We start from the raw sequence: 15,829 nt of genomic DNA, 5'->3' as shown, positions 1-15,829 counted from the left end.
TATGTATATGTGTGTATGTAGTATTTGTGTGTGTGTAGTATTTGTGTGTTTATGTATATGTGTGCGTATAGTATTTGTGTGTGCGTGCACTTTTTGTTGTAATATTTCTTTTTAAGTATTGAAAAAACACAGTGCCTGCTTCACTTTTAAGTCGTTATACATCTCAATGCTAAGGCCAAGTGAAATTAACTACATGTAGCACTACATAGAGAATTAAGAAAAAAGGAAATAATTTAACAATTAGAACTAGGCATGTAATATCGATAAATCTAACAAATAGTGGATTACATTTGGGAAGAATAAAGGCAACAATGCTACCCATGATAATGCATTAGGCCGGTTTCACACGTGAGTGGCTCCGGTACGTGAGGTGACAGTTTCCTCACGTACCGGAGACACTGACTCACGTAGACACATTGAAATCAATGTGTCACTGCACATGTCAGCGTGTTTTCACGGACCATGTGTCCGTGTGCAAAACACGGAGACATGTCAGTGTTCATGGGAGCGCACGGATTACACAGACCCATTAAAGTCAATGGGTCCGTGTAAAACACGTACCGCACACGCACGCTGTCCGTATGCAGTCCGTGTGCCGTGCAGGAGACAGCGCTAGTGTAAGCGTTGTCCCCCCCACGTGGTGCTGAAGCCGCCATTCATATCTTCTCTCCAGCAGCGTTCGCTGGAAAGAAGATATGAAAAATCCTTTTTTTTTGTCTCCACCCCCTCCCCCCCTTCTCCTGTATGAGCGGTCACGTTGGGCCGCCGATTACAGTCATGAATATGCGGCTCCACCTCCCATAGGGGAGCCGGGTAAGTATTTTATTAACACCGGGGGGGGGGGGGGGGGGGTTTGCGCACAGGGGGTGGGAGGGTTTTGGGGACAGGAATCTTTATTTTAAACACGAGGACAAAAAAAAAAGGATATGAACGGCTGCTTCAGCACCAGATGCAGGGGCCAGCGCTTATCTCTAGCGCTGTCTCCTGCACGCTCCGTGTGATACCCAGTTGGCACACAGGCTGCACACGTGTGCCACACGGATGGCCTACGTGAGCTCACGGAGACACGGACACGGATAATTCCGGTACCGATTTTTCCGGTACCGGAATTATCTGGACGTGTGAGACTGGCCTTAGAGAGAGTGCTCCAGGCAGTAAGATAATCACACAGGAGACGTAAGAAATGTGTGCCACTGTGGAGAGGTTCAAGGCTGAAAAACTGCAACCACCAGCTATCTCGGGCAAAACAGGAGCAGCGAAAATTAGATTTAGGCTATGTGCACACGTTGCGGATTAGGCTTAGGAATTTCTGGTGCGGATTCTGCCTCTCCTGGCAGAAAAAGCACCTGCAGATTTGTCACGTTTTTTGGCGTTTTTGCTGTGGTTTTCTTGCGGATTTGCTGCGATTTTTACCCCTGCGGTTTTCTATAATGGAATGGGTACAAAAACGCTGCAGGGTCACAAAAAAGAAGTGACATGCTACTTCTTTTAAACCACAGTGTTTCCGCAGCGGATTTTCCGCAAAGTGTGCACAGCATTTTTTTTTCTCATTGATTTACATTGTACTGTAAATCATTTGCGGATCTGCAGCGTTTCTGCACTGCAAAAAACGCTGCGGATCTGCAGAGAATCCGCAACGTGTGCACATACCCTTAGACCAATTTGAGTAGGGGAACTACGTGTTAATAAAAATTCAGTGGGTGTGAATTTCTAAACTAGATAATTCTTCTATACCAAAGATTTACTGCATCTTCTTTATCCATTCCAAGAGAGCTTGAGAATTGCTGTTTGTATCCAGCGTAGAAGTATTCACTTTTTTTTGCTATAGCCAGAAGAAAGTCAATCATTTTTTGTGATTGCTGAAAGGCTGAAGAGGAGAGCTTACAGGATACCGAGGATAAGTATACAACAATGCTCAAAGCTCCTCTAAAATGGCACAATCTTCATACAAGACTTCTGTATGTGTGAGAGAATGCCAACTTGGTGTGTACTTGCTTCACTAGCACATTTTATTTTCCAATAGTGTGAAAAAACTGACTGAACAGCAATCTAGTCTGAATTGGTGCATAACCAAAAAAGACTTACATTGCCAATAGATCAATGGCTGCACTCAACTGTACTAAAGCAAGGGAATGTGCGATACATGTACTATGTGATCTGAGCGCAGAGTGAAGGCAAAAGGGCCAACAAGTGCTAAGCATCTCTGGGAACTCCTTCAAGATTGTTGGAAGACCATTCCCGGTGACTATCTCTTGAAGCTCATCAAGAAAATGCCAAGAGTGTGCAAAGCAGTCATCAAAGCAAAAGGTGGCTACTTTGAAGAACCTAGAATATAAGGCATAATTTCAGTTGTTTAACACTTTTTTGTTAAGTATATAATTCCACATGTGTTAATTCATAGTTTCAGTGTGAATGTACAATTTTCATAGTCATGAAAATACAGAAAAATCTTTAAATGAGAAGGTGTGTCCAAACTTTTGGTCTGTAATGTATATATATCTATAATATAACGCTGGGAGCGTCACTCTGTCCGAAGCCTTTATAGACTGCGCAGGCGCAAGCGCCGGCGCAGTCTGGCCCCCACAGAGTGACGCTCCCAGGAGATCGCGGTATGCGTAAGCACTGAACGCATACCGCGATCTCCACCGGAGAGTCAGGGACCGTGGACGCGCCAGGAGGGAGGGTAAGTATATTCACCTGTCCTCCGTTCCAGCGCTGCGTGCGGCTCCGTCTCCCGGCTCCTCTGCTGTGACAGAGTCCAGTCACAGGCAAAGGAGCCGGAGTGTGTGTTCAAGAAAATGGCGTCGGAAAGCGCGGACTGCGCAGGCGCCGATTCCTGCTGCCGGAATCGGCGCCTGCGCAGTCCGCACTTTCCGGCGCCATTTTCTTGAAGACACACTCCGGCTCCACTGCAGGTGTGTCTTCAAGAAAATGGCGCCGGAGAGCGCGGACTGCGCAGGCACCGATTCCTGCTGCCGGAATCGGCGCCTGCGCAGTCCACGCTTTCCGGCACCATTTTCTTGAAGACACACCTGCAGTGGAGCCGGAGGATAGGTGAGTATGGTAATTTTTTTTTTTTTATATGGCAGCAGCATACGGGGGCATATAATACAATAGTGGCGCAGGATGGGAGCAGCACATGACAGAACGGGCGCAGGATGGCAGCAGCACATGACAGAACGGGCGCAGGATGGCAGCAGCGCATGACATAACGGGCGCAGGATGGCAGCAGGATGGGAGCACCACATGACAGAATGGGCGCAGGATGGCAGCAGCTCATGACAGAACGGGCGCAGGATGGCAGCAGCGCATGACAGAACGGGCGCAGGATGGCAGCAGCACATGACAGAACGGGCGCAGGATGGCAGCAGGATGGGAGCACCACATGACAGAACGGGCGCAGGATGGCAGCAGCACATGACAGAACGGGCGCAGGATGGCAGCAGCACATGACAGAACGGGCGCAGGATGGCAGCAGCGCATGACAGAACGGGCGCAGGATGGCAGCAGGATGGGAGCACCACATGACAGAACGGGCGCAGGATGGCAGCAGGATGGGAGCACCACATGACAGAACGGGCGCAGGATGGCAGCAGCACTATATATATACCTATTCTATGTGTACACATTTATTCTACCTGTTCTATTCTATTCTGTCATTGTGATTTTACTGTACACCGCACTGAATTGCCTGGTTTTCTAGAGAACACCGCTGCGTATTTCTCGCAAGTCACACTGCTGGTCCGTGTGTAATCTGTATTTTTCTCGCCCCCATAGACTTTCATTGGCGTTTTTTGCGCAATACAGTGACAAACGCAGCATGCTGCGATTTTCTACAGCCCTACAAGACCGTATAATACGGATCCGTAAAATACGGCAGATAGGAGCTGGGCCATAGAGAATCATTGGGCCGTGTGCAATGCGTATTTTCTGGACGTATTTTCTGCGCTCATACGTCCGTAAAAGTCGCTAGTGTGACGCCGGCCTAATTCTTACGTAGTTCAATGATTCCTCACATACAACTGTAACAACCTGAAATCAACAACACAGAACTATACTGTTTATATCTAGAAAAACAACAAAAATAACCGGATATCCCAATGATATTACAGATAAAACTTGACCTTTTATTAATCACTTTAACACCATGAAATAGACAAAATCAACATACAGACAACCGTGCTGACTATTAAACCCTAACACTTTAGCCTAATTGAAACTGCCTGTCACCGGAGGTTGGCACCCTACAAATAACACAAGATTGGCTATTTTTGTTGTTTTTCTTGATTTTTTTTTTACCTTATTTTTAAAATGTTCCTCAGTTTTTTAATGTTTATATCTAGCAAAACCTTGTGGCTTCGTAAGTGGTTTCATAAATAGCATTTCACTTAAAAACCACACATTTTAGGGCCATTTTTATTGCGTTTTCTTTGCTTTCTTTTCACACTATAGCCATATTTTATATTAAAGTCATACATAGCAAATAGATCAATTTGTGGAATTGCACTTTTTTTTTGCAGTTTCAAAGCATTTGGGTTTTTTACCGCTTTCCAGTGCATCACATGATAAAATACATGGTGTCATTGAAAAGTACAACTCGTCCCGCAAAAAATAAGCACTCATACGCCTATGGGGATGGAAAAATAAGCAAAGTTATGGCTCTTGGAATAAGGGGAGGAAAAAACAAAAGCGCAAAACAGAAAATCGCAAGCTCATGTCTGACCGTTTTACCTCACAGAAAGAATTAGCTGCGATTCCCTGCTGTCCTGTCTGTATATTCTCTTTTGTTTTCTCCCTGGCCATGAGCTGTGGTATGATCAAACTGTGTTCCTTCATCAGACACAGCCATTATACAGTATACAGCAGGGGCACATTTATAAGATTATCTCAGCACAGGAACACATCCAGTTGTGGAACTTATTATTATTCAAATATGTATTGATTAAAATGTTGATTAAAATGAACTTTGTGGTAAAACCTCTTTAAAACCTTAAGGACCAAGCAACATTTATTGTTTATTCTTTCATTTTCCCCTCCCCCTCCTCCAAAATACCTTTTTTATGTTCCCAATGACAAAACCATATGAGGGCTTGTTTTTTGCAGGACAAGTTGTAATTTTGAATGACATCTTCCATTTTATCATACAGTGTGTATGCCAAGCAGCTTTCTCTTTTAGTGCCGTGTAAGCTCTGGACTGTAGATTAATGTATTATTTATTTTACAATTATTTCAGAAATGTGACTTGGAATAATCTTGCCATTCCGGATACTCACTGCTCACCAGATGGAGAAGGATACCAGTGTCCTCGGGGCTTCAAGTGTATGGATCTGGAAGACCTTGGACTGAGCAGACAAGAGCTTGGATACAGTGGATTTAATGAAATAGGTATGTGCCATCTGTATAGAGTTTAATGTTGATACATTCAGTCTAAAAATACTTTCATATTCCTATTGTTAATGGTTAATATGGACCCTAGAAATGTAAGGTCTCACTCTACTGAAAATAACATACATATTTCTACTGGTTTAAAGCAACCACAAAGACGTTTGTTATGCAATACCGTAAGTACATAGAAAAATATTTAGAATTGCGAGTCCTCAGTTGTTGATACCTTCAAATGGCTAACAGAAAAAGATGGTAACAAATTGCAAGCTTTCGAGACTACTCAGGTCTCTTCATCAGGCAAAGACTAATACAAAATCTGAAGTAAGTACATAAGTAACTTTGTTCTTTCATGCAAATAAGTACAGATGCAGCAGAACAACTTCTTGGATTCACTGTAAAATAGGCAGTAAAGTAAAGATGTATTTACGTGGTTTCTCATTTGCTTGTATTTCAGGCTAATCTATTATATTGTTATAGTAAAAAAGATGTCTAGAGTATATTCATAGCAGATTTGTCACTAGAACAATGATGATCATTCAATGTCACCACAGCGTCAAGTTCTTTAAAGGGTTTTTCTCACAAACAAAACATATTTTAATGAACCCCTTTACAACCTTTGACTTATATTTACATCAAAGGTCGTGTCCCTACCTTTGATGTGGGCTTGTACGCCAAGTCAACATCTTTTCCCGCACATGATGACTGACTTAATCAGTCATCATGTGCCTTTAATAGTTGTGGATGGAGCGGTTCTCTGCCTGTGGATGTTATCTAGTTAAATATTACTGTTGTCATGACTCTGGATGGAGGTGGTTAACCCAGTGGCGTTTCATTTGCATCTTCCAGCATCTTGTAAGATCCCCAATGTCTTCCATAGGGCCCTGCTGAAACCATTGAGGGCTGTGAAAGAAGTGTCATTGCGTCCCTTGCCACCTGTGTTGGTAGATAATCAGGAGGAGTTTGAGGTGGAGCGCATTGTGGATTCCCGGTTGGTCCGCTTTTCCCTCCAGTATCTTTTGCACTGGAAGGGGTATGGTTCTGAGGACTGATCCTGGGATCCTCCCCGATCGGTTCATGCCGATCGCCTGGTGCGCTCCTTTTATGCCCGGTTTCCTGGGAAACCTGGGGATCCGGTAGCCCCCCGTTTAGAGGGGGGTGCTGTCATGACTCTGGACAGGATGGTGTCGCCTCCATCCTGGTTAGGTCAGGGTTAATTTTAGTCCGCCTCTTTTTGATTCTGGGCGGCTATTTAATGTTGGCAGTTCCTGGATTGTGTGTCGGTGATACTTCTGTATACTCGGCTTATGGTTGCTGACCCAGGTTTATTCATCCATAATCTTTGTGCCTCTGTGCTAGTGTGCCTTGCTGTGTATGACTCGGTTCTGTTCCCTGACTTCTGCCTTTGCATTCTGCTTTGTACTTTTCTGTCTCTCCCGGTAATCAGACCCCGTGGCTTGTCCCTGTTTACTCTTTGTGTTATCCTTAAGTACTTTGCTCCCTCCTGGCTTTGACCCTCGGCTATCCTTGACTACGTTTTCTGTCTGTGCCTTGCACTCTGTGTGTTCTGTGTCTTCCCTGCATTCACGTGTGGTGGCTCTGCCCCCCTGGTCACATGACTGCTCAGTGCCAGGTCCTGCTCACTGCATTAGTTTAAGGTCCGTGAGCTCGGCGTGCTTTGTTTCTGCACTCCCTACGTTTATTCACATGCACCCCGTCAGCGCCTCCTAGGCAGCGCCAGTGACACCTTGGGTGTCATGACAGCTGTCAATCGTTAACAGCGGGATTTAACATGTGTCATTCCTCAGCACCCCTGTCTCATGGTTACGGGACGCCAATGGATTTTCATGACAGACTTGTGGCTGGCGTTCATAAGAGATTGTGATTTTAGCTACACATATCACTGCTTTGTATACCACAGGTGATTAAGTCTCTTAAGGGGACTATCTTCACAACCTTGGGATTTTCTATTTTTGCGTTTTAATTTTTTACTTCCCTTCTTCCCAGAGCTATAACTTATTTATTTTTTGATCAATATGGCCAAGTGAGGGCTTGTTTTTTGCAGGATGAGTTGTACTTTAAAATGACACCATTGATTTTACCATATAGTGTAAATGAAAATGGGAAAAAATTAAAAGTGCCGTGAAATTGCAACAAAAGTGCAATTCCACAATTGTTTTTTGTTGTTTTGTTTTTACTATATTCACTAAATGCTAATAAAACTGAACTGTCATTATGATTCTCCAGGTCATTATGAGTTCACAGATACCAAACATGTATAGGTTATTTTTTATTTAAGTGGTGAAAAAAATGACACCTTTTTCTTAGATGTGTAGCATATACATTTTTTAGGATCTATAATTTCTTGGTCTCCCATGACAGCACCACGGAGAGAGGGCATCCGCCATTCAGGGACAGGAAACCTACAGATAAAAAGGGCGGTACCTCTCACTTGCATCAGTTGGTTTCCTGTCCCTGACGGGGAACCTTTTTTTGGCGCGGTACCTGCAAAGGAGATGCCGTATCCAAAGGACCGGGGCCGGCCAGCCGGGTTCCGGCAGCAAGGAGGCTCCTGTCACGGCTGGTTCGGTAAACCGAAGCCACCATAGCTGGAACTGAGGGGTTCTTCAGGGGGTGCGAGTAGAAAATTGCCACAACTCTGATGGAGGAAGGGGCGCTGAGACACCCGGAGCTCCCGTGCCGACAAGCACACGCTCTGGGTGCACAAAGATTGCCGCCGCTCCAGACAAGCGGTAGGATTTCCGGGTCATCACCGCGCGCATGCGCAGTAGCGCTTTTTCTCCCCGGAACATGACGTAGAGGCCGGAAAAGATGTCGGACGCTGGAGGCGGCGGCAAATTCAAATAGGGAGATGGTGCACATACGCTTGTTGCACAAACTCCCTGGAAACATAGAGGATAGCGACGCGCAGCAAGAGCTGGAGCAGCAGCCTAGGCAGCAACACCAGCATCACAAGAAGCAAGTGGAACCTAAGGGGACCAGGAGAAGCGGGTCCAGCAGTCGCTCAACGTAACGCAGCAGATCTGCTGCAGTGACCAAATCTCCTCAAGGTTCTCCTCTACCAGATCCTGACCCCCCTCCAGAACCTATACCTACGTCCACGTCTGAATGGTGAGTGACCTCCGAGAAAGTTCATTTTTTGTAATGGGGCTCCTTCTTCTCCCTTAATAGGGAAAGAAGAGGTTGGAGAAAACGAAAAATAAATCTTGTCCCACCTGTAACAAAGCTTTGCCGGTAGCCTGGAACAAAAAGCTTTGTAACTCATGTATACAACGCCTATTATGTGAAGAAACCCCTGATTTTGCATCTGAACTGAAAACAATAATTAGATCTGAAGTTCAGAATGCCCTCACTTCTTTCAAAAAGGTAAAAAAGAATGGGAGAAGCCAGATAGGAGAAATTCCTCGGTACTCTTTTTTAAAAGAAAGTATCCTTTCGAAGAGGAGGCATCTACTTCTTGGGTCAAAGAGCCTAAATTAGACGTCGCTGTAGCCAAGGCCTCAAAAAAATTTGCTCTCCTATTTGAGGATATGGGTACCCTTAAAGACCCTATGGATAAAAAAAGCTGATACTTTTCTTAAAGGGAACCTGCAGACAAAGTACTGCAGTGCGCAGGCGCCGTAAAGGTCAGAGGCCCAGCGCCTGCGCACTGCAGTAGTTTGTCTGCCCTCAACAGGGCAGAGCAAAGTACGCCTGCGCCGGAGCCGTGGCTGAAGATCAGAAGAGGACGTCTTGTAATGAAGATGGGAGGTGCCGCAGCGGACCGGAGACACCCATCCGACCTGACCAGCAGCGGGACCGCCCCTGGGTGAGTATAATATAACGTCTTTTTCTCCTCTTTCAGGTAACATCGGGGGCTTATCTACAGCATTACAGAATGCTGTAGATAAGCCCCTGATGCCGGTGGGCTTACCTCACCCGTGATTTTCGGGGTGACAGGTTCCCTTTAAGGGAGCCTGGGAATCAGCTGGGGGTAGTTTGAGACCTGCTGTAGCAGCGACATGCCCCTCTAGATCTTTAATGGTGTGGGTTTACCAGTTGGAAAAACAAATTAAAGACGGTTCACCCAGGAATAAAATGCTAGATTCAATCCCTGTGATTAGAGCTGCAGCAGCGTTCCTAGCAGATTCCTCAGCGGACTCCGTGCGCTTAACATCCAAAGCTGCAGAACTCTCCAATGCAGCCAGAAGAACATTATGGCTTAAAAATTGGCCGAGGGATCTCCAAACGAAACTCAAATTATGTTCCATTCCATGTGAAGGAAATTTCTTGGTTGGGGAAACTTTGGATGACATCCTCCAGAAAGCAGGGGATAAAAAGAAAGGGTTTCCAAACCTAGGACCAACTCCATTTAGACAGTCCTTTCGGAACCGGAGATTTTTTCGCAGAAGGCCCCTCAGAGAACAAAATAGATGGGACGAAGGAAGAAGAAAGGACAGGGGTTTCCTTTGTGGCAACACCTCCCTTGACAAAAAAAACCCTCTAAATGACATTTTTCCCTCCTGGAAGAAAATATCCAACAACTCTTGGATTTTAAATCTAATACACTCCGGACTAAAAATAGATTTTTTCTCTTTACCCCCCACCCCCCCAAAAAAAAAAAAATTATGTAATAACGAAAACAAGGTCCTCAGCAGCAGGGCAAATCGCACTAGAAAAGGAAATTATAACCCTGTTACAGAAGTCTGTAATTCAGGAGATCTCCCCTCAAGAGGTAGGAAGGGGTTATTACTCCCCATTATTTCTAGTGCCAAAACCGGATGGCTCTTATCGAACGATAATAAATCTAAAAAACCTGAAAAATATGTAAAAAAACAAAAGTTCAAAATGGAAACAATAAAATCCACCATAAAAATCCTCTTCCCGAACTGCTACATGGTCGTGCTAGACTTAAGCGATGCATATTACCATGTGCCCATTCACAAACAATCCCGAAAATTTCTCAGGATGGCGGTCTCCATAGACGGACAAGTAAGAAACTTCCAATACAGAGCCCTCCCGTTTGGAATATCAATAGCTCCTCGAATATTCACAAAAATAGTGGCGGGAATGATGGCTCACATAAGGGAACAAAATATATTAATAGTCCCTTACTTAGACGATTTCCTTATTGCAAGCGACTCGGTTCAAAGTTGCAGGGAACAGAGGGACCGAGTGATAACTATTTTGACAAACTTAGGCTGGCTCATAAATACAAAAAAATCGAAGTTAGAACCCTGCCAAATTCAAGAGTTTCTGGGACTAACATTAGACTTCCATGTGTTAGGAGTCGAGTTTCCTCTGCTGCACAGGGGGAATCTCGATCCGTCTCCGCTGCGGTCTCCCATTCCCCTCCAGCCGCAGTGGAGTCTGCTCAGCAGGGACGTCGATCCCAGCGTCTCGCTCAGTCTGACTCTGTGAGAAGAGTTATTGCTGCTTCTCCAGCTTCTGCCTTTGAAGCCTATTCTGGTCAGCAGCGAGCGGACTTCTCTGGGACTAAGTCCTTATCTGCACACACTGAGCATGCCCAGGGCAAGATCTCCCGTTGGAGATCGAGGGTCATGTGCTCAGGCTCTGCGGCACATTCCATTGGTCCTCTTGGCAGGTCCTAGAAGGGCAAAAGTTCTGTAGCCATTTCCTGTGCTGCAGCTATATAAACTGCGCATGACCGCACGGCCATGCGCTAGTATTGTCTTACAATTGATATGTGTGTATGTGTGAGTGCAAGTCGTTCTTGGTTACCCCTTCCCTATTGAATGTCTGTTCGCGGAAGGTGTACGGTTGCTATCTAGCGCCCGACTTAGCCTACTACACTAAACACACATCACAGCGTCCTGTAGCTGTGCCTGCCAGTACGGCGCCGTGCGCCTGCCTGGCGCTTTCCATACCCAAGTCTGGGTGGTTAGTGGCGTCCGTTAGTGCGGCATCGCTCGCGCACTTGTGCGCTTATATTTCTGAAGGTTCTCTACACACCCAGTTGCGGTGTTGTGCCAGCAAGGGCCTAATCGGGCTTCAATCCCTTCTGGGGTTAAGTCCGCTGGCCACTTGCTCGCTCTCTAGTGCGGTATTGCGGTCCTGTGAATTAACAGGATCGCTTTCCTCACGCTGGGTGAGGTTTAACCCACGCGTGTTTACTTTAGTGTACCGCTATAGAGTCTGCAAATTGCTAGCAGCAGGTTCTCACCTGCACGGTGGACCCCGGACTGCGAACGCATCTTCGTCACCTGTCTTGGTGCGTTCCGCCAGTCCTAACATAATACTAGCGCCAGGGTCTGGCTAGTAAATGGCAGACGGTCAGCGTCTACAGCAGTACATCCAGCAGCTGGAGGGTAGGTTGGCGGCTCTCGAGCGCACAACCTCAGCTGTGGACGTTACTGCTGTCGCTGTTCAGGCTGCAAGTGCAGCTGCAGCCAGTTTGTCCGCTGCCACCCCTGCTCCGACCTTATCCCGTCTCCCGCTTCCAGACAAGTTTGCTGGTGACAGTAAGCCATGTCGGGGATTCGTGAGCCAGTGCTCCATACATCTCGAGCTGCTGGCTGCACGTTTTCCTACGGAACGGGCGAAAGTGGGATTCATTATATCTCTCTTGTCGGGCAGGGCGTTGGAGTGGGCAACGCCGCTTTGGGAACGTGGTGATCGTGTGGTGCAGAGTGCTCCTATCTTCCTGGACGCTCTGAGGCAGGTCTTTCTGGGACCTCGTGTCACCCACGATACCGCGCTCCAATTGTTGGCAATTACTCAGGCTTCGTCCATGGTCAGCCAGTTTGCCATCCTATTCCGGACTCTAGCTTCTGAGCTGGAATGGCCGGATAAAGTCCTTATTCCGGTGTTCTGGAAAGGACTGGCAGATCATGTGAAGGACGCCTTGGCCACCAGGGAGATTCCCGCCACACTGGAGGAGCTTATTACTATAGCTACCCGCATCGATCTCCGTTTTAACGAGCGGAGGTTGGAGCGGACCCAGTGTAGGCAGAGGTTTCGGCTGGCTCCCATCTTTGCCAAACCTCTAGAATCTCCTGTTATGGCGTCCGACTCCCATGAGGCCATGGAGGTTTCTCGAGCGGGATCTAGGTCTCAGACCGCTCGAGTACCTGTGCTATGTAAAAATTGCCAGCAACCGGGACATTTCGCTAATAAATGTCCACGGCGGTCGGGAAAACGATCGCGTCTAGTGTCCATTGGAGGAGGTTCACTGGACACCGCGGCATTTTCCTCAAAATTGTCCTTTAAAGGGACAATCCTGTTAGGCACATCCACTCTTACAGTAGAGCTTTGTGTGGATTCAGGAGCAGAGGGAAATTTTATGTCTTCTGCTTTTGCTCAGCGCCACGCAATACCTCTGGCTATGCTAGCCAAACCAGTAACCGTGAGAGTGGTGAATGGGTCGACACTTCCATTACAGATCACACATCAGACTGTCCCTTTCACGTTAGCCATGTCCCCATCCCACCAGGAGACTATTTCCCTTCTTGTCCTTCCCGAGGGAATGGATGAGATTCTGCTGGGAATGCCCTGGCTTCGTTTCCACTCCCCACATATTGAGTGGACCTCTGGGAGGATATTGGGTTGGAGTGAATCCTGTAAGGGCAGATGTGTGAAAGAGTGCGTTCAGGTTTCCACCACTGAGATACCCGCAGATCTCTCTACTCTCCCCAAACACTATTGGTCTTATGCAGACGTCTTTTCCAAAAAAGCCGCGGAGACCCTTCCGCCTCACCGTCCCTATGACTGTCCTATAGATCTCTTGCCTGGAGCAGAACCTCCTCGGGGACGTGTCTATCCCCTCTCTCTCCCGGAAACGGAGGCTATGTCCCAATACATCCAGGAGAATTTGGCAAGAGGATTTATTAGGAAGTCAGTGTCACCAGCTGGGGCAGGGTTCTTCTTCGTACAGAAGAAGAATGGAGAGTTGCGTCCTTGCATAGACTACAGGGGTCTTAACGCCATCACCGTTAAAAATAAGTACCCGCTGCCCCTGATTTCTGAGCTTTTTGATAGGCTACGGGGAGCTAAGGTATTTACCAAATTAGACCTGCGGGGAGCTTATAACCTGATTCGCATTCGTGAGGGGGACGAATGGAAGACGGCGTTTAACACCAGAGATGGGCATTATGAGTATCTGGTGATGCCCTTCGGGCTCTGTAATGCCCCAGCCGTTTTCCAAGACTTTGTCAACGACATCTTCCGGGATATGCTTTCCACCTCGGTCGTAGTCTATCTGGATGATATTCTCATCTTCTCTCCAGATATTGACTCCCACCGGAGAGATGTTGGCAGAGTCTTCGACCTCTTACGGGCAAACTCTCTTTACGCAAAGTTGGAGAAGTGTGTGTTTGAGCAGGAGTCTTTACCTTTCTTAGGCTATATCATCTCTGCCCAAGGATTGGCTATGGATCCTGCCAAACTACAGGCTGTGATGGACTGGCAAGAACCCCATTCACTTAAAGCGGTGCAGCGCTTTATGGGGTTCATTAATTATTACCGCCAGTTCATCCCCCATTTCTCAACTTTGGTAGCTCCCTTGGTGGCCCTCACCAAGAAGGGAGCAAATCCCAAAGTGTGGTCTGAAGAGGTCTCCAGGGCCTTTTCTTCTACTAAGTCTCATTTTGCTAGCGCTCCCATCCTACATCGTCCCGATGTCGATAAGCCGTTTATAATGGAGGTGGATGCCTCTTCCGTTGGTGCTGGAGCAGTCCTCTTCCAGAAGGATGCTCAAGGTCGGAAGCATCCGTGCTTTTTCTTCTCCAAGACCTTCACACCAGCGGAGAGGAATTATTCCATCGGGGACAGGGAGTTGCTAGCGATGAAATTGGCTTTCTCTGAGTGGAGACATCTCTTGGAGGGGGCTCGTTTTCCCTTTCAAGTATTTACAGACCATAAAAATTTGCTATATTTGCAAACAGCCCAGAGGCTAAATTCTCGCCAGGCCAGATGGTCCTTATTTTTCTCCCGATTCCACTTCACCCTCCATTATGTCGCTGGGGAGAAGAACATTCGAGCTGATGCTCTTTCTCGCTCTGTTGTGTCATCTGAGGAGGAGGAAGGAGAGCCTCGGCTTATTGTTCCTTCTGAGAGCTTGAGAACCGTGGCTCCGGTGTCGCTTGAGTCTGTGCCTCCAGGCAAGACTTTTGTACCCATAAATTTGCGACCGGAGGTTCTCTCTTGGGCTCATTCCTCCAGGGTGGGTGGACACTTTGGGACTAAAAGGACATCTGAGCTGCTGGCGAGGACGTACTGGTGGCCGCATATGCTGCGAGATGTCAGGGATTACGTTCTGGCGTGTGTCTCATGCGCCAAAAATAAGTCTCCTCGACAACGGCCGTCTGGGTTACTCTATCCCTTGCCGGTGGCAGACAGGCCCTGGGAGATGGTCGGGATGGACTTTGTAGTGGGTTTGCCCAAGTCTCGCGGCTGTACCGTCATTTGGGTAATTACCGATCATTTCTCGAAAATGGTGCACTTGGTGCCGCTCCCACGGTTACCTTCTGCACGGGCCTTGGCAGCGTTGTTCATAAGACACATCTTCCGCCTACACGGCATGCCAGACAAAATTGTCAGTGACCGGGGTCCCCAGTTTGCGTCTCGGTTCTGGAGAGAGCTTTGTCGTCTTCTCAGCATTGAGTTAAATCTCTCTTCCGCATATCATCCCGAGACGAATGGGTTGGTAGAGAGGGCCAATCAGACTCTGGTCACATATCTGCGACATTTTGTTTCTGCCAGGCAGGATGACTGGGCATCTTTATTACCATGGGCAGAGTTCGCCCTTAATAACGCTGTAGCCGATTCCACCGGTCAGACTCCTTTCCTCCTTAATTACGGCCAGCATCCGCGGGTTCCTGTGCCTATGCCCGTGTCCTCTGCTGACTCCAGGGTGGCAGACTGGGCAGTGGAGGCACGGGACATTTGGGACCGCACTCAGGATGCCATTCGGGCCTCGAAGGAGAGAATGAGGTCCTCCGCCGATGCACATCGGCGCCCTGCCCCGGCCTTTGCTCCTGGCGACTTGGTGTGGCTCTCCGCCCGTAACATCAGGCTGCGAGTTGAGTCCACTAAGTTTGCTCCTCGCTACTTGGGCCCATTCAAGGTCCTCGAGCAGGTTAATCCCGTGGTCTACCGCCTGGCTCTTCCTCCACGCTTGGGTATCACCGACACCTTTCATGTGTCCCTCTTGAAACCCGTATACATGTCCCGGTTTTCCGAGTCATCTGCCGGGACATCGGGTTCGTCTACGGACGATTACGAGGTGAACGCTATTTTGGGGTGCAAGGTGGTACGCGGCAAAAAGTTTTATTTGGTGGATTGGAAGGGTTATGGTCCAGAGGACAGGTCTTGGGAGCCTGCTGAAAACATTCGGGCCCCACAGCTCATTGCTGCCTTCGAGCGTAGCGAGGCCCAAGGAGGGGGGGGCCCTAGGAGGGGGGGTAATGTTAGGAGTCGAGTTTCCTCT

At 47.6% G+C, this 15,829-nt stretch overlaps 1 protein-coding gene across 2 annotated transcripts in view; it reads left to right on the top strand.

Annotated features, from left to right (window-relative positions):
• NALCN (sodium leak channel, non-selective) overlaps nt 1-15,829 on the top strand; it is a 1,007,092-nt gene that overhangs the window by 245,370 nt on the left and 745,893 nt on the right. For both annotated transcript variants that reach the window (XM_069757980.1, XM_069757979.1), the window contains exon 7: nt 5,234-5,385. In XM_069757980.1, the coding sequence (XP_069614081.1) occupies nt 5,234-5,385 (152 nt within the window). The remainder of the gene's footprint in view (nt 1-5,233; nt 5,386-15,829) is intronic.

The sequence above is a fragment of the Ranitomeya imitator genome, chromosome 3, assembly GCF_032444005.1.
Source record: "Ranitomeya imitator isolate aRanImi1 chromosome 3, aRanImi1.pri, whole genome shotgun sequence".
In the NCBI taxonomy this organism is placed as follows: domain Eukaryota; kingdom Metazoa; phylum Chordata; class Amphibia; order Anura; family Dendrobatidae; genus Ranitomeya; species Ranitomeya imitator.
The sequence above is the reverse complement of the archived record's forward strand: the minus strand, read 5'-3'. Positions and strand labels throughout refer to the sequence as shown.